The sequence below is a fragment of the Ochotona princeps genome, chromosome 16 (assembly GCF_030435755.1).
Source record: "Ochotona princeps isolate mOchPri1 chromosome 16, mOchPri1.hap1, whole genome shotgun sequence".
NCBI classification, from domain to species: domain Eukaryota; kingdom Metazoa; phylum Chordata; class Mammalia; order Lagomorpha; family Ochotonidae; genus Ochotona; species Ochotona princeps.
In genome coordinates, this window is record NC_080847.1 from 14,988,027 (window position 1) to 15,011,395 (window position 23,369).

The 23,369-nt window shown below is 40.1% G+C and overlaps 1 protein-coding gene across 2 annotated transcripts in view; it reads right to left on the reverse strand.

Moving 5' to 3' along the window:
- Positions 1–5,721: 5,721 nt before the first annotated feature.
- The window catches only part of CBFB (core-binding factor subunit beta), a 48,905-nt gene continuing 31,257 nt past the window's right edge, over positions 5,722–23,369 (reverse strand). Inside the window, exons 5-6 of one of the 2 annotated variants that reach the window (XM_004583921.2) lie at positions 22,604–22,699; positions 5,722–7,974 (exon numbers count right to left, since the gene is read on the reverse strand). In XM_004583921.2, coding sequence (XP_004583978.1) covers positions 7,909–7,974; positions 22,604–22,699 — 162 coding nt within the window. In that variant the 3' untranslated portion in view covers positions 5,722–7,908. Of the gene's footprint in view, positions 7,975–22,572; positions 22,700–23,369 lie in introns of both variants that reach the window. The other variant, XM_004583922.4, reaches the window with a different exon arrangement.

A 23,369-nucleotide genomic window follows, 5' to 3' on the forward strand; every position in this document is an offset into this window, starting at 1 on the left:
CATGTGCAAACTTAGAAGGAAGGAAATGAGTAAGCTTGAAACTATAAAGAACACAGACACGAAGGATCTAAATATCATGGTTACTACTGGTTGCACTTGTGAAGACAGGAAAAGCAGTGTAAAGTGCCATGGAGGAAGTGTGGCCTGGGGAAGCTGTTCCAGGTCCTCAGATGGTCTCTCCTGTGGCACGTGTTGACTTCGTTCCTTTTCTGCATGAAGTGCTTCCCGCAGTCTTCCTGTCCCTATGTCACCACTATAACCTGGCAGTGGAGAGAACACATCGTCACAGGTCCTATTATGTGACCAGCTGGGACTTGTGGGTTTTCTCCCATTGTATTTTCTTCAGGGAAAAAAAATAACACATGAGTAATTCAAACAGTGAGCTGTGGTAATCATTAGAGCTATTACAATGAGTCTCTCTCCTGGGAAAAAAAAAGTAGGACTGCAGTTTCTTAGCCTAGCCCAGCCAAAGTCGGCAGTGGCTATGACTTGCTTGTTTCACTGAAAACATAAGTCCTGTACATCAATTTCAGGTGACAGTTTCCAAAGCTAGTGCTGCTTTCACGTACTACCTCTTCACAATGGCAGGTAACTTTCCAGTTCTATTCCGCCAGCCTAGATCAAAATCACTGGATCACTGGTGGGTGTTTAATATGAGAGACAAACCTCAAACCTTTTTTTTTTTCCCCTTTTTAAATGTTGGAACTGATGCTGCGCCATAGTAGATGAAGCCTCCACTAGTACAGCCAGCATCCCTTATGAGTGTTGGGTCAAGTCCTGGTTGCTCCACTTCTGATCCAGCTCCCCAGCACCTATGTGGGAGACTTAGAAGCCCCAGACTCCTGTATTTGACTAGCCCAGCTCTGGCTACTGGGGAAATAAACCAGCAAACCAGCAGACGGAGGATGTCTTTTTTTTCCTATAAATTCATCCTTTAAATAAAAATATTAAAAAAGAATTATTTATTTTAAACGTAGAGTCATACAGAGATAGAGATCTTGCATCCACTGATTCACTCCCTAAATGTCTACAATGGCCATGGCTGGTCCAGTCTAAAGCCAAGAGCCAGGAGCCTCATCTGGTCTGTAACAAGGATGGCAGGGGTCTAAACATTTTGGCCATCCTCTGCTGCTTTTCCAGGTGCATGAGCAGGAAACTGGATTGGAAGTGGAGTAGCCAGGACTCAAATCGGTGCTCATATGGTAGCTTTCCACTACGCTGAAATGCTGGACCAGAGAGATAAATCTTTTTATCAGCAATATTCTGGAGTTTAAATGCAACATACCTAGCATGCCCCAACTGAAAAGACAACTGAAAAACTGTAAAAAAAAAAAAAAAAAACCTCCTCCTACTCTTTTTCTGCAGTCTCTAATATCCCATGCCCAGGTGGATACTTTTAAATCTTCCTACTGGACTGTCACATGATCAGCTTTCTGCTTCCCAACCGTCCGTTTCTCAAGCCCCCACTCTACCAATCTATCACTCAATATCCTGTCCAAGTTTGACAACAGCCCTATTTTTTTTAAGAATTATTTTATTTTTATTGGAAAGGCAGATATACAGAGAGGAGGAAAGACAGAGAGGAAGATCTTCTATTCGTTGATTCACTCCTCCCCAAGCAGCTGCAATGGCTGCAGCTGAGCCAATCCAAAGCTAGGAGCCAGGAGCTAGGTGCTTTTTCTGGGTCTCTTACATGGGTGCAGGGTCCCAAGGCTTTAGGCCATCCTCTATTGCCTTCACGGACCACAAGCAGGGAGCTGGATGGGAAGCAGGGCTGCTGGGATTAGAACCATTGCCCATATGGGATACCAGTGTGTTCAAGGCAAGGATTTTAGCCACTAGATTATCACACTGGGCCCAAGCTCCAACTTTTTTATTTTTAAAGATTTATTTTATTTTCATTATAAAGTCAGACATACAGAGAGGAGGAGAGATAGAGAGGAAGATCTTCTGTCCAATGATTCACTCCCCAAGTGAGTGCAACGGCCAGTGCTGCGCCGATCCGAAGCCAGGAGCCAGGAACTTCTTCCAGGTCTCCCACGTGGGTGCAGAGTCCCAAGGCTATGGGCTGTCCTCGACTGCTTTCCCAGGCCACAAGCAGGAAGCTGGATGGGAAGTGGAGCATCCGGGACTAGAACCGGCGCCCATATGGGATCCCAGTGCATTTAAGGTGAGGACTTTAGCTGCCAGGCCACAGCGTCAGCCCCCCTCCTTTTTTTAAAATTTAAATTTTTGGGAAAGGATATAGAGAGGAGAGACAAAGGAAGATCTTCTGTCCACTGATTCATTCCCCAAGAAACTGCAGTGGCCGAAGCTGCACCAATCTGAAGCCAGGAGACTGGAGCCTCTTCTGGGTCTCCCACACAGGTACAGGGTCTCAAGGCTTTGAATAGCCTCAATTTTTTAATGTATTTTTTTATTATCTTTATTATATTTTTCAAAGTATTATTCCTAGAACTTAAAATAGCCTCAATTTTTAAAAAAGATTTATTTTGAAAGCTTTGAATCAGCTCAGCTCTGGCTGTTGTGACCATTTGGGGAGTAAGCCAGTGGTTGGCAGAACTCTATCTCTGCTTCTCCTTCTTTCTGTAAAAATCTTTCAAATAAAAAGGAAATAAATCTTTAAAAAGCAAAACTGGGACAGACACTGGATCTAACAGCTAAGACATGGCTTGGGATGCAGGTATTCCTATCTGAATGCCCAGGTTTGAGTCTTGGCTCTGCTTCTGATTCCAGCTTCCTGCTAATGGCACATGCACCCTGGGAGGCAGCAGGTGATGGCTCAAGTGGTTGGCTCGCTGCCACTCATGTGAAAGTCACCAGTCGAGTTCTTGGCTCCTCACAGCCTTAGCTATTCTGGCCATTTGGGGTGAACCAGTGGATGGATTTTCTTTTTTAAAAGATTTGTTTTTATTTGAAAGGCAGAGTTACAGAGAGAGAGGAAGATGAGGAAGAGAGAAAGAGAGGAGAGGGGAAGAGAGACAGGGAAAGAGAGGGACTTTTATCTACTGATTTATTCCCCCAAAGCTGCAATGGTCAGAGCTGGACTGGGCCAAAGCCAGGAGCCTGGAGCTTCTCTTGGGTCTCGCACATGTGGGTGCAGGGGCCTAAGAATTGGGGCTATATTTTGCAGGCAAATCAGCAGAAGCTGAATTGGAAGTGTAACAATCAGGACTCAAAGTGGCATTGATATGGGATGCCAGCACAGCAGGAGGAAGATTAATCTATAGTGCTGGCACCATTTCAAATAAAATAATTATAAATTAACAGAGCCTCAACACTTCCCATTAAAAATTTTTCATCCTATTTCCTTTACTCACAATATTGATGAGTCAACATATACAATGAAAACTTTTCTTCACATCTAATACCAATCACCAATTATCACTTTAATTATACATATAAACAAATTAGTGTGGTATCTTACATTCTTCTTAAATGTACTAGACAACTGATATCTGAATATGTTCACAGCGATACTGCATCTCAAATTGGACATCAAGATTTCAAAATCTGAAATGAAATGTCCTCCCAAAGCAAGATTTTAAGAGAAAGACAGGGACCTGTTGTGTGGTGCAGGGAAATGAGCTGTTGCTTGTGTCTGTCACTCTGTATCAGAGTGCTGGTTTGAGTTCTGGCTGCTGTGCTTTACCGCATGCATCTGGGATGGTAACAGAAGATGGCTCAAACACGTGGGGCTTTGCCACACACGTGGGAAACCCAACAGACTTCCTGGTCCCTCATTTTGTCCTAGATGCTGTAAACATCTGGGGAGTGAAAATCAGAAAATGGAACTCTTTCCCTCGCCTTGTTGTTCTACTCTTCAAATGGACAGATTTAAAATTACCTCAAATTTTAAATTAAAAAAAAAACATAATTCCTACATCTCATGAGCCACACTTCCTGTGTTCAGTAGCCATACTGCCATGCTGGACAGCATGGATGTAGGTTAACATCTCTAATCAAAGACTTCCCTCCGTCTCTTAGTAAGCTCAATAATGACCTTAACTCTAGGTTGCTTAAAATGCTGTAACCAATGACTAACAGAGTGACTTACCTGTCTTATGGCATACTATATTTAAATGGGCTAAACTGTTTTTTCCAAGACTTCATTCTTCATCTGTAAATCTTTTTAGTCTTGAAACATTTTTGGTATGTCATACATGTACACCAACAGTGATGGAAAAAAAGACACGATATAACCTAGGATGAATCATGGCTTGAAATTTGCTATAAAATACTGACATCTTACCTTTAAAGAATGTTTCGAGGATCAGAACACCAAAAGTACAAACAATGAAATAATGAACCCTCACATATTAACACACACATATTATGGATTCATCTTAAGGTATATTTTTATAGCAAGAGACTTACTTTACTAATGTAGCAAAACACCAGGACACGTTCTCAATGACTGACATACCACCACACAATAAAAATAAGGACATATTTTCCTAGAATAGTTTGAAAGATGGTACAAATTCATGTTTCACTTGAAGAAAATTTCTCCCTCTTCCACCTCCTTGAAGTCATTGGGAAATCAGTAGAAATTGTGATGTCCACATTTGACATCACAACTTTGAAGGTATGGGTTGGGTCCATGGCACAGCAGTTAAAGACATCACTTGGGATGCCCACATCCTGTATCCGAGTGCCTGGGTTCAAGTCCCAGCTGGATTCTGATTCCAGTATCCTGCCAATATCTACCTCCTAGAAACAGATGATGGCTCCGGTAGTCAGGTCCCTGCCATATAAATGGACTGAGATCCTGGCTCCTGCATTTCATCTTGTGCAGTGCTGGCTATCATAGGCACATGAACAGTGAGAGCAGGCAGACGAAAGATCTGTCTCTTGGGCCCGGCGGCGTGGCCTAGCGGCTGAGGTCCTCGCCTTGAATGCCCCGGGATCCCATGTGGGTGCCAGTTCTAATCCCGGATGCTCCACTTCCCATCCAGCTCCCTGCTTGTGGCCTGGAAAAGCAGTCGAGGACGGCCCAATGCATTGGGACCCTGCACCCGCGTGGGAGACCTGGAAGAGGTTCCAGGTTCCCGGCTTCGGATCGGCGCGCATCGGCCCGTTGCGGCTCACTTGGGGAGCGAATCATCGGATGGAAGATCTTCCTCTCTGTCTCTCCTCCTCTCTGTATATCTGACTTTGTAATAAAAATAAATCTTTAAAAAAAAAAAGAAAGATCTGTCTCTGCCTTTCAAATAAGATGAAAAAAAAATTTAATTTTAACATTTAAAGTAGAAGTTTTTGGAATTAAAATAAATGACCACTAGATGCCACTGTTGTCGCTCTAAAGAAAGTTTTTATTTATTTGAGAGCCAGAGACAGAAAAAGCCAGCATTCTGATCTGCTGATTCATTCTCCAAATGCCTAGAATGGTGTTCTGGCCAGCTGGGGTCAAAGCCAGGAGCTGGGACTCAATGCAGGTCTCCCAAACCGGGTGGCAAGAGTCCAATCATTTGAGCCATCACCAGTACATCCCCAGGTCTGCAAAAGCAGGAACCTACATACAGGAGCTCGAGCCAGGAATCGAACCTTTGCATTCAGATGTGGGATTCAAGTGGCTTACCACTAGCCCAACCTTGCTTTCTCTTTTTTTGTAAAGTAAAAAGCCAAATCAGAGAACAGTTCAGAAACAACAAGATGAACTTTCATGTCCTAAGCAGTATTAAACAAAAATTGTTGGGTTATGTCAATAAAGAGACAAGATGGTTTTCACTACACAGAAGTTTATTGTGAAAGTAAAGTAAACATACAAACACACAGCATGGCTAATGGTAGTAAAAACAATCTGATAGCTTAAGGCAAGTTTTAATGGAGATGAATTTAGAAAAGATGATGCAATGGTGTAATTTTGCTTAAATATAGATTAGGAAAAAAATATCAAATTGCATCAATAACTTAATACAAGTAGTTCCAAAGCCTGCAGTACTGGAGATAAAGGGCTCATGATCTTAATGCCAGCATTAAGACAGACAGAAGCAGCGCGCTATTAAATGACAGGAAAAATTCTGTATTTACAGAAGGATGGCAACAGGAACACTTAATAACATTTGATCGTATTTACTGGTGGACTGAAAGTCCTCAGCTAGACGCAAAAGAGAAAAATGTATCATCATCGTGTTCTTTAAAAAAAAAAATTAAGTGCAGAAATCAAAAACCAAGGAGCTCCATGATAAAGTAACCTAAAACACCACTGTAAGGATCACTTAAAAAGGCGATTCCCTCAGGGGAAGTTAGGGCACTGAGTGTGTAAACATGTGAGCTGAACAATACCAAATATCAACCAAATTCACTCATTGTACTTAGTTACAACATCAGCATCATCTTTCATGATGCATTATTGTTTATAATAATCTAAATACTTCTTACCATGCATGACTTCAAATATATAACAAATATCTTTATTTTGAGATACAGGATATCTGTTTATGAATTATAAGTCCTATATACAATGAAAGTCACATCTCCCTCAGTAATCAAGTATATATGCTTTTTAAATGCGATGAATGACCTTAATGATTTCAATTCATTTTCTGAATTCACTTTGTCAGCTTTACACTCTTAAAATAATGCCATTCTATTATGATAAAATACATTTTTGAAAAACTTCAGAAATGTAGTCACATTTAATGAATGTGACCAAGACACCTATTTTTAAGGAGGTGCCAAATGACTTAGCACTTTTTTTTTCCAGTCTTGCATAAAAAAAATTGCATCCAATTTGATAATAAGCCTATTTAAAAACATTCTTACACTAATTCATCTCCAAAGGTACAGTTAATAGTCCTTTTGCAAAATACCATACATAACATGAATGCTTTTTCCAGAATAATTAATGGAAGAAAATGTATCTTCTGCACAGATGAACATTTTCCCTCTAAGACTAATCTTTTATCATCTGGCATTGTTTTTACAAAAGCATGCAATATAAAATACACAAAAAAGCAGCTATCTTAAACATGATTTTAATACAATATTACCTCTGTAGCTGACTCATCACTGTCTCCAGTTTAATATGTTGTTACATGAAGAAGTTGCAGTATCCCTTTTTTGATCGACTTTAAAGAAAATCCCTGAATAAAACAGAAGCCAACTTGTGACTTCTTTAGGCATCTCAGTAGGAAATTAATATTGAGAGTGTATATCTCCATTTAAACGCACTAATGCAGAACAGAATCTAAAATGGATTGAGGGCAGATGAGAGTTAAAACCAATTACAAAATTTCTATGCTCAAACAAGAAAGAAAAGAGTGCTAATCATTATCACTTAAAAGGATACTGTAACTTTAACAACTGTAAACTTCTTCTTAGAAGGCTGTGGCAGACAGCTCTATGCTACTAGGTTTTTAGCTTGTAAATAATGCAAATTCGTCAGCAGTTTTAAAATGCTACAGACTATGAAAACAAAAAAGGAAATGAGGAAAACAAAATCCCCAACAATGCCTATCTAAAATAAAGCTGTATAACAAACACATCTAAAAGTAAAAAAAAAAAAAAATAAAAAAAAATTGAGCAATTGATTAGGGAAGAAATCCCTTTGAAATGAATTTTATTTTCTTGACTTGTTCTTAAATGACACAAACTTTTAAATTAAAATGGAGGAAAACAGCTTCACAAGTGGATAGTTTCAATTCACTAAAGTAATGCCAACAAGATAAGCTTGCATAGAAAAAAAATATCAAATCATTACTGGCTACATGCTTAAAAAACTAGAAATGCAGTTTTAATCATAGTGCAAAACCATGGCAGTCTGTGATGTCTGTTACTGCCTAAGGTTGAGAAAGAGATCGTAGTACCTCCAGTTATCACAGTTTCTGGTCTTTTAATCAATTATTTCCGCCAACTAGAAGCAATGTGTCTATACAGATGGGCAGCTCATTGGCTGCGCTAGCATTAACGAAGCTTGAGGCCATCACCACCTAAATTGGAACCAGGACTAGGGTCTTGTTGTCTTCTTGCCTGCAATGACAACATCGTAACTTGGGATTAGAAACTGTCTTGAAAATAAAAATGCTAGATATATATAAAACACAGCATCACACAAGAAAAATTCACAACTACAAATATTTCCAACAGTATCTTCACATGTAACACACAAGAAAAAAAAAACGGACATACTTTCCTTGAAATTTAAGAGTAAAAATCATTTTATATTCAAAACAGCATTATCCTAAAAATGTACTATGTAAAGACCAAGATTTGTATTTATAGTTTTAGAACTACAGAAATTTAATACATCAGCCAATCACTTTAGTACCAAGTATTTTCTTTTTGTAACAACTATATTTAAACAACCTTTTAAAATTTATTTTAGGGCTCAGTGCAGTAGCCTAGCGGCTAAAGTCCTCATCTTGCACACACCGATATCCCATATGGGTGCCGGTTCTAATCCTGATAGCTCCACTTCCCATCCAGCTCCCTGCCTGTGGCGTGGGAATGCTGTTGAGGATGGTCCAAAGTCTTCGGATCCTGCACCCACATGGGAGACCCGGAAGAAACTCCTGGCTTTGGGTCAGCTCAGCTCTTGCCTTTGCGGCCACATGGGGAGTGAACCAGCAGATGGAAGATCTTTCTGTTTCTCTGTATCTCCTTCTCTCTGTATATTTGCCTTTCCAATAAAAATAAAGTAACTCTTAAAACTTTTTTATTTTAAATGCGAGAGGGAGGGAATGAGGGGATGAATGACTGATTTTCTGTTCACTGGGTAACTCCCAATTTTCCAATAGCCAAGACAAAATCAGGCTGAAGTTCAGAGCTGGGAACTCAACCTAGACCTCCCATGTGCATTTTAGGGTCCCAAGCACCTGAGCCAGCTGCTTCCCAGAGTCTGCATTAGCAGGAAGCTGGAGTTTAAAGTGGAGTATTGACTCAAATCTAGACACTGATTTGGGATAGGGTATCTTAGCATGTGCTGTTCTAAGCCCTTTCCATGAATGAATGAATTTCGTACCTTCCAACAACAGGTACTATTATTATCCCCATTTCAGAGATAAACAGTGAGAAGTACTTAGTCTACTAACTACATGACTGAACAAGAATGAATTCTATTGGCCACTTGAGTTTTAACTAGAAGTATCTAACTCAATAAAATAAAATTTAAAAAATTACCATGGATACAAATACTATACCACAAATAAAGCAGAAATATAAAACTTACACACTTATAATAACCAGACATATCTCTGTAACAGTATCAATTTAGAGGCTTGACAATCCTAAAGAATAAACATTCTTATTCAAATTATCCATGGCTAGTTACTTATTAGAGAACATCTACCAACTACATGTCATGCATGAAACTTTGCAAATACAGACTTTAATAACATAGTGCCTCTCTGGCTCAGATACATCTTTTTTTTTTTTTAAATAAACTCTAATAAGTGTGTCTTTCATAAGCTTCCTTTAGTGCCTCCGAATGCTGACCAAACACAAATGTCTGTTTTTATCCAGAACATGGCTCCTCCAGCAAGTTTTTCAATCCGACATAATAACTGGATATCCAACATAAAAATAATATCCAACATAATGATGTTAGATAATAACTTAATTTTATCAGTTTTTAGGCAAAAAGCCTTTAAGTTTCCCTTTTAACATCTCTTTCTTTCACACTCAAAAAACCGGCGCCCATATGGGATCCCAGCACGCTCAAGGCAAGGACTTTAGCCACTAGACCACGCCGCCGGGCTCTAATTATTATTTTTTTAAGCTTTAAAGAGTTACAGACACAGAGATTTTTCTATCCACTGGTTAATTCCCAAAATAGGTGCAACAGCTAGAATCGGGCCAGTCCAAATCTGGGAGCTGGGAGTTAGGAGCTTCCTCTAGGGCTCAAACATGGGTGCAGGGGCCAAAAGATCTGGGCTACCCTCTGCTGCTTTCCTGGACCATTAGTAGGGAGCTGAATCGTAGTAGAGCAGCCAAGACACAAACCAGCACCTATATGGGATGCCAGCCCCACGGAAAGTGAGGATCAACCTGATATGCCACTGTGCTGGTCCCCCAAAGCAAATTCTGATGGCTTCATGTTTAAACAGATGCTTAGCCTTACCATCTTCGTCTGCCCCTATCATTCTCATCTAGTTCCAGCCGCCATCATGCTTAACTAACCTCTGCTACGATGCCATTAACTGCAACCACTTACATAATCTGAAGCTAAATGGAACTATAGATTAACATCACAAACATACCCCAAATCTGTGTCAACTTCTAAACACAAAATTAACCAAAAATCATATTCCAATTCTAAAATAGGGTCTAAAATAGGGTCAGTGACACGGTGCAGCACATTAAGCTGCCACTAGTGATATCAGCATCCCCTGAGTGCCAGTTTGAATACTGGCCATTGCACCTCTGGTTCAGCTTCCTGCTAATGTACCTGGGAAAGGACTGAAAATGGACTGTCGCAAGGTTTGGGAAATGAGCCAGCGGATGGACAGCTTCCCTCTGTCTGTCTCTCCCTCTCCCAGTCCCTCCTTCTTTGTAATTCTGGCTTCCAAATAAATTAATTTAAGTAGATCTAAAACAATGATTACAAAAACAGCATCCTTTAACTTAAAAAAAAAATTCTCTAAAGTTCTGTAAAGAAAGTTTGCCCAAAAGCCCCAGCTGTGTCATCATTTCTCAGATGGGTTAGAAAATAAAACAGTAGCTGGATCACTTATTTCCAAACAAAATACAACACAACTTCATCTTTCCTATAAACTCTGACATATTTCTTTAGCCGAGTTTAAGTATTTTCATTAGCAGACTACACATTAACTATATCTTAGCACATTCCTTTCAATTCAATGGTCAGACTAAATTTATGCCGTATGCTTTAGGCTGCAAGAGCTATGGAATGCATATATATCAGAAAAACAATTTATGTTTCACATACAATCAATGCTAAGTGCAGTATTAAGAACAGATCAATTTTGTGGAATCAGAGATAGTAATATAAGCTTCTAGTTTCAGTCAATGAAGGTTAGAAAAGGGCTGAGCAATGAAAAAACCCTGAGAAAAATCAATCCTAATTATCTATTTATAAATCACTACTAAAAAAATCAGTACTAACCTATCAGTAATACACTGTGAAAATATTTTGGTTTTCTTGAGATAAGAGCAATTAAAAAAATTAATGAAACAAATAGATAGCAAAGAAAGTCACCAATAGCCTTTCCAATAAAAAATAAATATATCTTTTTTTTAAAAAAAGGTCATCAATAGATAGGGTTTTCTCTATATGTCATTACCATACAGAAAAGGTTATGAGTTGATTTATTTAAAATATTGTATTTTTTAAAGATTTATTTATTTTTATTACAAAGTCAGATATACAGAGAGGAGGAGAGACAGAGAGGAAAATCTTCCGTCCGATGGTTCATTCCCCAAATGACTGCAACGGCTAGAGCTGAGCCAATCCGAAGCCAGGAGCCAGAAGCCAGGAGCTCCTCCAGGTCTCCCACGTGGGTGCAGAGTCCCAAGGCTTTGGGCCGTCCTCGACTGCTTTCCCAGGCCACAAGCAGAAGTTGGATGGGAAGTGGGGCTGCCGGGACTAGAACCAGCACCCATATGGGATCCCGGCGCGTTTGAAGCGAGGACTTTAACCACTATGCTATCGTGCCAGGCCCAAAATACTGTATTTTTGTTGTTGTTGTTGTTAAAGCATGGAGAACAGGAGTAAAGAAAGACATTTTGCTCTCTTTCAGGCTTTTGTTTCTATGTACGCTGATTGTGAAGAAAGATCTGAGAAACATGTGAGAGTCAAACTATAAGGGAAAAAGGATGTGTGACAGTCAGAAGGGGGAAGACCAGCTTGCTGCCAAGAAAGCCACTGTAAGGCCTGCCACAGGAGCGGACGGCTGCAGGCATGGCCTTAGCCTCCCACCAAGGCCATTTTCTAACGCAGCCTGACTGTTTTGGAAGGGATTCCTTTACAGGCAATACTCTACACCAGATAGTAGCATAGAAACCGAATTCCACATCCTAAATACATCAAGTCTGCAATTTCTTGTTTCTTTCTCGCCAATCCCCAAGTTCCCTGATTCTAACTTTTGTCAACAGTTAATCCAGAAAAGGGTTTTAATATAAAGCAAATGTCATGAAGCCTGACTTCAGAACACAAATCTGTTTTTAATAAATCAGAATTAGTCTAGGCATTCTCTTACAGACCAGCTGTTCCTGCTTTCTTCCACTAGAACTTCACCTAGCACATTGGCAATTCCAGGTCCTAGGAGGCAGTCATGAGATGACTTCAAATGAAAGCAAATAACATGCACAAGCAACTGCAGTTGGCTGGGGTCTTCCGGGCACAAATGAAGAGCAGGGTGTCCCGAAAGAAGGAAATCTCTTGGTTGATCTCCGTTCTTTTATTACCCAGATCAGCAAAAACAATTGCTGAAAACTCTTTTTGGGAAAATGTCTCAATGATTAAAAATGTCTATAACTCATGTAATGTACACAATATGTCTAGATTCCATACTACTCATTTGCTGTTTGATATGTGGCTAAAAGTCAGGAGATAGAATTACAGAATTTTTCAAAAAAGTTGCAATGGTCAGGACTGAGCCAGACTGAAGCGAGAAATTTGGTACTCCATCTAGGTCTCCACTTGAGTGGGAGAGCCCAAGTACTTGGGCTATTTTCCTTTGCTGTTCCTGGCACATGACCAGGGAGCTGCACTGGAAGCAGAATGTGTGGGACTTGAATCAGCCCTAATACATAATGTTGGTATTGTAAGTGGTGACTTGACCCACTGTGCTACAACTGGCCCCAAATTACAGAACTTTAATATTTGCTTATTTTTATTAGAAAAGCAGTTATAGAGAAGAGACACAGAGAGAGACCTTCCATCCACTGGTTCACTCCCCAAATGACCTCAACAACTGCAGTTGAGCCCATCATAAACCAGGAGCCTCTCCCAGGGCTCCTATGTGGATGCCGGGGCCCAAGGACTTCAACCATGCACTGCTGCCTTCCCAGGCCAGAAGCAGGGAGCTGAATCAGAGGCAGAGTAGCTGAGACTCAACCAGTACCCATATGGGACACCAGAGTCACAGGTGGAGACAGCCTGCTAGCCACTGTGCTGTCTCAAATTGCAGAATTTTATTTGATTATTTTTTTAAATTTTGCTTTATTTTTTATATTGTTTACATAGTTGGCAACAATGCAGCCCACAAGGACTAATGATTAGGGTGGGAAGGGTCAAGCTACGGGGAAAGGTAGGTGGGACAAATGCTTCCACTCTTCCTCTCCTTCCCTTTTTTTCATTTTTTGGGGAGGGGATAAGGAGGAGGGGAGAATGGCTGCTCCCTGCTAAGTTGTAGGATTTTAAAGTGGCAAAGTACATCAGAGATCTAGCTCAAATCCCACTGTACAGAATACAAGTCTAAGACTAAGGTGGAGTGGCAGCCTCAATGTCACATGGTTGCCTAGAGGCAGAGGTTAGAACTTGCATTTCGAGCTCTGGAAAACCATGAACCCTCAGCTTAAAATTCATGTTAGCCTCTCCAGTCACTGAAGAGGAAAGTAAAGAGAAATTTGAAGTCCTGATACGAGAAGAAAGCACTTTTCTCACACTCCTTATAAAGGTAAAAGCAGGATTAACAGATAATTATAATAACCTGCAATAAGCGAATTTCAAGAACTAGTTAATGGGAACATCCAAAATACACTTTATAAAGTAGACAATTCCACAAAGACTTGAAGTATCAAATAACACTTCCAAATAAATCATCTATATTTCTAGGCTGAGACAAGGAAAAGGAAGGCTCTACCCCTTTATTATGTGGACTCTAGGGTAATTTCCTACCCTCTCTTAGCCTAAGTTCATCAAAAGAGATACATTTTGTAAGAACATTCAAGAATTAAGTATAAACCAGAGCCTGGTGTGGTAGCCTAGTGGCTAAAGTCCTCGCTTTGAACGTGCTGGGATCCCATATGGGCACTGGTTCATATCCCGGAAGACATGCTTCCCATCCAGCTCCCTGCTTGTGGCCTGGGAAAGTAGTGGAGGATGGACTGAAGCCTTGGGACCCTGCACCAGTGTGGGAGATCCAGAAGAGGCTCCTGGTTTTGGATTGGCTCAGCTCCAGCTGTTGTGGCCACTTGGGGAGTGAATCATTGGACTGAAGATCTTCCTCTCTGCCTCATCTCTGTGTATCTGACTTTCCAATAAAAATAAATAAATCTAAAAAAAAAAAAGGAATCAAGTATAAACCAAAATTTATAATGTATGCTTCCCTGACATACAGTACATAACTATGGTGTTACTACAAAGCTACTCTCTACTTCTCAACTTATCTATAGGAATTTTTAAAATATTAAATGCAGAAAAACGTTAACAAATTAAAATAAGGTTAAAAAAATCTTAATCTCAGTCCACAGCTTCTGCGAAAGAAAGCAAATCAAGACCCATATCCTCAGTATGAGGGAAGTCTCGATTCTAGAATCCTCTTCTTCCTTCCTCAGGTGGCCAATTCTCAGTTCATGTTCCCAGTTCTCTCTCACCTACTGCATGAACCCAGAACACAGCCCAGGGAGCCCAACATAGTTGGTTTGTCCATACACAAGAATGAATATTGGTAGAGTTACATGACTTGAAAACTGAATTCTCTGGAAACTTTAAAATAGAGGCTGAATTTTTTTTTCTTGGACCACACAGAAATCAAAGGCTCCAAAAATATGCAAAACACAAACATAAAAACCACATAAGCTTTCTGCCTGTTTTTATTTCCAAACAGTTTCCACATAAAAATTCTCCTATGATTGGTAAAACTGCCTGCCTATAGTAGAATAAGAATTATTCACCCGTTTTGACATTAAAGACAACCATTTATTTGCTAACATTTCCTAATCTAAAGGAATGAAAGCGTTTCCTAGATAATGATGGAGAACATCTTTCTAGGTGCACTGTTACCTTGCTGCTGAATTGAGAGCTAACAGCACAGTATTACCTTCGGGCCAAGAAGTCAGCCAATTTGCTGACAGCTTCTAGAAACAGAAAATGTTCAAGCAGCAACACAACAGATGGCAGGCAGTATTCCCGACGCATCTATACCCAGAGCACCGGGCCTGTCCCTCATTAACCTCAATCTTCCTTCAGAAAAGCCAAAAGACATTTGAATTACAGTCAGAGAGGTGTGTAACTCGAAGAGACCTGCTATAGGAAGCATGCCAACATTTTCAAACCAATGAAGCCCTCAGTCAGAAAAAGATGCTGGGGCTATTTCCATGCAACAACCAACACTAATGGGTTGCACTTCACAGAAGTAATAGCTGTGATTATTTTTTATATCTTTATTTTAATAAAGGAAGATTTATTTATTTTTATTTGAAAGGCAGATTTACAAAAAGAGAGACAGAGATTTTTCCATTCTCTGGTTCACCGCCCCAGTGGCCACAACAACCAGGAGCCTGGAGTTTCCTCTAGGTCTCCCAAGTGGGCACAGGGACCCAAGCACTTGGGCCATCTGCTGCTGCTTTCCCAGGCACATCTACAGGGAGCTGGGTCAGAAGTGGAGCAGCCAGGTCCTAAATCAGCACCCCATATGAGATGTTGGCACAGCATGCAGAGTAAGTTAAGCACTACTAATGCCATGGTGTCAGCTCCTTCTTTTTATTAAAGTACAGAAGAGTACTCAGATTGTTAAGTATATAACTTGTTGAGTTTTCACCAAGTAAACATACTCCTGTAATTAGCACCCAGATGAAAAGACAAGACAAAATTTTTTACAAGATGGAACCTTCTTCATGCTCCCTCCAAGTAACCACTCAATCCCCAGGGCAAGTGTGATCTCCCCCTCCAACAGAACCAAAGAAGATACAAATTCCCTTATTGATTGCTTCAAAACCCCAACCAACCAAGACAACAGCAGCACGTCAAAGACTGGAGCAAAATGATACCTTTAAGTTTCATAGTCAAAAGGCAGGGCATGCCCACTCTGGTTGCCTCATTGCCATGCCAGAAACACTGAGCCAAGTGCACGGCTAGCAATAGGGTGGGGTGGTAAAGAATCTGGCTGTCCCCAAATCCCCTCCTGAGTATCAGACACTGAGCCTGGCAACAATCTACAATGGAAGTTTTACAGATGAAATTCTGCTACTAACCTTGCGGTCATTCTACCACATCTAAGCTCCTCAAGCTTAAATTATGCCACCTACTGGGTTCTCTGAAAACTCCTCCGGGACCCCAGAATAATCCCTACCCTGCTTCATTCACATTTTTACACTTTTATCTAAATTATACACTGGGACTCTGTATAACATTTCAAATGAAGAATTTCACATTTTAAAAACTGTAGGTCAGGGAATACAGATAGCAAACTTACTATTCCATGTTAATATTAAAAGCAAATGTTACGTCTTTCCTGAAGAGATAATAGATGTAGGTAGCACACAAGTCATAAAGAGATAAAGGATACACAGTGAAAAGCAATAATTCTCCTTTTTGTCCTCAGGCAGCTGGCTCCCCTCCCCCCACTTCCGGCTCTACTAGAAAACAACTATGCACAATCACATACACCCTTTAAAGCACACAGGGTCAGTTATCATACACAGTATTTTGGAACATTTTACGTTACACACCAGTGAGTCAACAGTTTGCTATTTACTAAAATAAACAATGTTTCTTTATTTGTCAAATTAAAGACAATCTGCCATTATCTCAGGAAAGTAAAGAAAATACTGTACTACTAAAATAGCCTTTTCCAGAAAAATGAGAAAAAGAAAATTCTAAACCCTGCCATGAGGAATAATGGATTGAAAACTTCACAAATTACACAAGACAGTGAAATAAAAGAATGCCAATGGAGTCTTTCTTTTTAAATTATTATTCTTTAACTGAAGTCAGGTTAAAAGACATTGGTGAAATGAAAACCTTTTGGACCACGAACCACTTGGGAGTCCTGCTTCTACTGGTGAAGCCTTAACCTTAGCCATACTTCCAATACTTATGAGCAACACTGCTGCAGATTTAGCACCGCAGGGCTGGGAGCCTCAGAGGTTATCCAAACAGTGGCAGAGAGCCCCAACCATCTGGGTTGCCAGGACCTCAGGTTTCCAAGGACCACTTACTGGGTTACTGCCACCCACAAGTTACCACCACTGGCCCTCCTCGCCAGTCAGGCATCAGGACCACCCACTGGAACCATTATTATTCTTTTCTGTCTCAGCCTTTTCTATTCCAGGCAAAATTGGTTTCTAACTTCTGGCAGATTTTATTTTTCAACTTAATCATCTTTATGGGGAGTGTAGAAATTAGTTCCCCAGTGGAAGGGTGTATTTGTGGAGACCTCCTGGTTAGGAAACCATGGTTTGTCCTCACTTTTCCTTCCACTGACCAACTTATTTGAAGGACAGCGAATCAATTTTCCTGAGTCTTAGATTCATCAACTGTTACAAGAATGTTAGATTAGATGATAATCCCTAAAGATGCTTAAATTACACAATATTTTTCTCCACTGTTGTTCTTTTAGGAAAAAAAAAGTCAAACTACAATAAAACAATCTAACATTAAGAATCGGGGGTAGGGGCAGTGTTCAAAAAAAAGGAAGCAAAATATATTCACACAAAGTGCAAAAAGACATTCAACTCCAAAATTGCCCCACGTGACCACCAGTGAATGCTCTGGAGTCAGATTCCAGTCCAGTTTTGTAGATGACAGTTCTCCTCCAGAGCTAATGTCTTCTATTACTGCTGGAAGGGACTACAGGATCTTGAATCATTGATGAAAATTTAACAGTTTCTCTAGGCTCCAGGTCATAATGCAGAAGTGCTCCTATACACTTTAGAGAACTAAAAGGATATTCGTGTTACCAGATAATTCAATTAACTGGAACCAGCACTGTGGTCGAGCTTTTAGTGCTAAAGAAGTACTCCAGAGCTATCGTTTACTGTAAGCACACACATATGAAGCAGCATACTAAGTGTTTTATGAGCATTTTCCCATTTGATTCTTGAAACAATTTTCATGAGAAAACTGGAGCTTAAGAAAGACTAGCAGCTGATGTTGTAGGAATCTTAGCTAGGCCTGGCTACAAACCTCTTACAGAAAACAACAAGCCCAACTGCAAGCAACATATTTAACACCTCAAACAACACACTGATTTGCTTATGCACACATATAAACTCACATCAAAATGATTTTTTTTCAAGTAATAATAGATCAACACCCAGAATAGACAAGTCTTAATCATTAATCTGTTTCCAGCAACATACAAAAACTTTCTAGTTGTTCCACTGTCAAATAGTTATTATTAGCCAAAGAGCAATTTAAAAAATTACTTACTTGAAAGGCAGAGCAACTGACAGAGAGCAACAGAGACCCTTCCTCTGCTGCTTCATTCCCCTAATGCCTGCAACAGCAACCACCAGGCCAGACGAAAGCTAGGAGTGAAGAACTCCATCAGTCTCCCAGAGGCAGCAGGGAGCCAGGCATTTATACGCTTCCCAGGGTGTGTATACCACCAGGAAGCTGGATCTGAAATGGAGGCCAAACTTGATCCCATGAACTCCAACACAGGAAGCAATCATTACAAGCAATGACTCAACCTGTTGCAATACAATGGTCGCCCTTGAAGAGCGCATTTTAGAAAACAATCCTCATGTTCTTTTAAGGCCACATTAGCCTGTTCCACAAAGACTAAGTTCTCTGACTTGGCAAGCTCTGTACTCCTCCATTCCTTTGCATACAATGTTTCTTCTATCCAACATGTTTTTCTCAACTTGTCCAGCAGGTTCACTATTCCTTCAAGTTCTGGCAAGTGTGTTCTCCTGGAAATTCCCTGGACCGAGGCTGATATAAGGCTTCTCTATATGGCCACTGTCCTGCTTTCAGCCCCCATAAATAGGTAAGATGGCTGCTAAAGAGCACTGCAACTACCTGTTTATACATTCATTTCCCTTCCAGACTGACAAATGCGCAAAGGCAGAAGCCATGCATCTTCATGCACATTATCCGGCCTCTAACACAGAATACAGCAACACAGCTGAGTTTTACAACTAATATAAACCAACAAGTTATAAACAAAATCTTTCCAGAGACCAGTAGTATTATCTACTTTACAATTCTGTACCTCAAGTAGGCAGAATGGGATTTGTTCTCTGAAAATATCCATTTAACAACTAAATACAATATACAAAATGCTGTGGTGGGGCAATCTAATGGATAGAAAGGTTGGGCCCATTTTTAAGGGATCTCAATAAACTGAAATACAGGCACATTTATAATTACTTCAATACACTATTTAACAAGCACACTAATAGAAACAACTGCTATGGAAACTACATAGTGGGAGGGTTAATTATGATTTAGAAAGACTACAAAATGTCTTGACAGATAATACTAAAGCTGGGCCTGGATGAATGGCTCTAAAATTACATTGGTACATTAGGAAAAACATAAGATGACTAAAGTGATTCAGAAATATAAGTTAACAGATGCATACTGTACATTTAGAAGCACGTACATTTTACCGATGCAGAATGAAAGAACGGTGTGGGAGTCTTATCTCAGGAATTAGAAAAGCTTCATAGGAAGCAAACATGCCACATACATCCCTCCTGTACTCTCCACACTAGAAAGTATTCTTGGGAATGTCTTCAGTCACTACCAGCCCATCAGATTCACAACCTCATTCATGAAGAGAGTCGTCAGTTACTAAAGATACTGCTTTTTATTTCATACATTAAACAATGAATAGGTTTAATATTTGAATTTGTTTTTAAAATATACTGTAACACAAAAGAAAGAAAAGAATACATATGGAAAATAGCAGCCCTAACGGCAGTTGACTCCCAGCAGTGCCACACACTGCAAGACTGTACTCCTATCTCATCTGTCTTACTTTACACATGAGGGGACTTGGTCCCAGAAAAAAGCACTAAGTTGCCTAAATTGTCTGACACATTAAGTTGCAGAACCAGATTCAATTTTCAATCTAGCTCCTGAGGCTGGCTCCTTGACAACTGTCTTTGTACATATTTACACTTAATTAACAATGCAAGGGCTCGGCAGCGTGGCCTAGTGGCCAAGGTCCTCGCCTTGATCCCATATGGCCGCTGGTTCTAATCCCGGCAGCTCCACCTCCTCTCAGTATATCTGACTTTGTAATAAAAATAAAATAAATCTTTAAGAAAAAACAACAACAACAACAACAACAAAACAATGCAATAGGGGGCCCAATAGGGGGCCTGGAGGCGTGGCCTAGCAGCTAAAGTCCTTGCCTTGAATGCCCCGGGAACCCATATGGGTGCCGGTTCTAATCCTGGCAGCTCCACTTCCCATCCAGCTCCCTGCCTGTGGCCTGGGAAAGCAGTCGAGGACGGCCCAATGCATTGGGACCCTGCACCCGCGTGGGAGACCTGGAAGAGGTTCCTGGTTCCCAGCTTTGGATCGGCGCAGCACCGGCCGTTGTGGCTCAGTTGGGGAGTGAATCATCGGACGGAAGATCTTCCTCTCTGTCTCTCCTCCTCTCTGTATATCCGACTTTGTAATAAAATAAATTTAAAAAAAAAAAAGACAATGCAATAAACATACAGCATTAGACATACCATCTCAATTATTTTTAAGTACATAGTTCAGCAGTGTTAAACATATTCAAATTATGCAACAAATCTATAGAATTCTTTCTTATCTTGCAACACGGAAACCCCATACTCATTAAACCACTCTCCAGCTCCCCTGGTAATCACCATTCTACTTGCTGTCTGTAAGAATTTTTTTAAACATTTATTTCTTTTGACTGGAAAGTCAGATTTACAGAGAGAAAGATCTCCCATCTGCTGGCTCACTTCCCAGGTGGCCACAATGGCCGGAGCTGAGCCAATTCAGAGCTAGGAGCCAGGAGCTGCTTCCAGGTCTTCCATGTGGGTGCAGGGTCTGAAGGCTTTGGGTCACCCTACACTGCTTTTTCAGGCCACAAGCAGGGAGCTGAAAGGGAAGTGGAATAGCTGGAATATGAACCAGTGTCCATATGGGATCCTGGCACATGCAAGGCGAGGATTAGCCACTAGGCTATAGCACCGGGCACTGTCTGTATGAATTTGACTACTTTAGCCTCATAACACCAACTCGATATCTGAAAATTACTCTGTTCTATTTACTATAATTAAGTTTAATGCCTTTTGATTATAAAAAGTAAATACATGCTTTTTATAATTTTCTTTGGTGAAATATTACTGAGTTTATAAACTTTAAGCACATGACAGACATTTATGTTTGACAACTTTTTTTTTTTTTACTCACTAGGCTTTTTTTAAAGATTGATTTATTTTACTAGAAAGTCAGAATGGGGGAAGAAAAGACATATTCTGCTGGTTCACTCTCCAAACAGAAGCAATGGCCAGAACTGAGCAGGTCTGTGGCTGGGAGACAGGAGTTTCTTTCAGGTATCCCACATGGGTGCAGGAGTGCAAGGTCATCCCCTAGGCCATTAGTAGGGAAGTAGACTGAACTAGAACAGCAGGGACTAGAATTGGCAATCATATGGGATGCCAGTACCACAAGCAGAGGATTAGCTTCCTATGCTAAGGTTCCACACTAAGGTAGGAAGTGTGCCAGCCCTGACATACTAGGCTTTTAAAAAGATTTTTTATGAGCCCTGGTTTGTGTCCCAGAGCTGCTCCACTTTCTATCCAGCTCCCTGCTTGGGACCTAGGAAAGAAGTGTAGGGTTACCCAAAGCCTTGGGATCCTGCACCCACATGGGAGACCTGGAAGCAGCTTCTAGGCCTCTGGTGTCAGATTGGCTCAGCTCCTGTTACTACAGCCACTTTGGGGGGACTGAATCAGCAGATGGAAGGTCTTGCACTGTCCCTCTCTCCTTCTCTCACTGTAAACTTTGTGTTTCAAATAAAAAGAAATAATAAATATTTGAAAGATGAAATGACTAATTTTGGGCAGCAGGAAGAGGTCATGACTCATGTATTCAACAGGGGGTCTTGAGCATATGTACTCATAGTTGGGGGCTGTTGGGGTGGCTATCAAAGTTTTATTTTTTGACCTGTATAATTAATTATAAGGTGCTAGCCTCATAATAATTAGCTACATACTTCTGTTGTATAGATTTCTATATCTACATTTCTTTAACAAAAAGGTTAACAAAAAAAGTTGAACAAAAAAATCTGAATTCCATTTTTTGTGTAGTTTGAAAATACTACACTTTTCTCTAGTGAAGAGATTACCCAGTGACTGAAAGTCATACTGTTACAACAGCAAGATGATTCACTGAAAAATGGCATTCCTGAACAGTTTCAGTAATGTTCTAGATGTATTTTCTATGTAAAAAGGTAACTCTTACAAAAAACTTCAAAAATAAATGAAGGGGAAAAAAAAAGATGTGGGCTAGTTGGCCAAGTGAATTAAACTATATCTTGTTACAGCAAATCATTTATGAAGAGCAATAAAGGAGTAATTCATTACAAAGCTTAAAATAAGAATATCCTTATAACAATTACCTGTTATAAAATATAAAGTCAGGGATTATCTTTTTTAAAAAATTAAAGACAGTGTTAAACTATTTAAAAGACATTATACACAAATATCACAAACACAGCCTGAGAGTTTGGGGAGAGTACTAACCAGTTACTGCCAGCAGCTGTGAAACTCTCACCTCCATTTCCTCCCGATGAGACCTGTCTCTATCTTCAAACTCACGTGTCCTTCTCCGAGCTTCTTCGAAGGCCTGCTGTGCTAGTGCATCTTCCTGCTGTCAAAACACATTGAGATAGCTATTTTAACTGTGGTTTATGAAACAACTTAAAATTCAGTGATGCCTTCTTTTTGAAGGAAATAGTTTCAGTGAAAATACAAAACACTATAAAAATTAACATCAGAGGTATGTTTAATGAGATCTAAAATAGTATATTTTCAAGATTCATTACACCTTAGCAATAGCAATCATGTTCAATAATGTGCTTTTCTTTCCTTTCCTCAACTTTTACCAAAATAAAGTTTTGATTAATTCAACATTTAAATCATAGAACAAGAAAATAAACACCTCTATTGTTTTAAATTTATTTTTATTTGAAAAGCAGATTTTACACGGAGAGAAGGAGACAGAGATCTATTCACTGTTTCACTTTCCAAATGCCAGAACTGGGCCAGGCTGAAGCAGGAACATGGAATTCCATCGGTGTTGTCAGTATGGATGGCTGGAAATACACCAACTGAATCATCTCTTGTTGCCTCCCAAGGAGCACTTTAGCAGGAAATTGGAATCAAGCTGGAACCTGAACCTACGGCACTCTAATGCAAGTATCCCAAGAGGTGTCTCACACCTAACACCCACTCTTCTAACCTCCCTTGGTCTCAGCAGTTGGCATCTTTCATTTATCCTAGAAACCTGAGCCATCTTTGACTTTATACTCTCATCATCT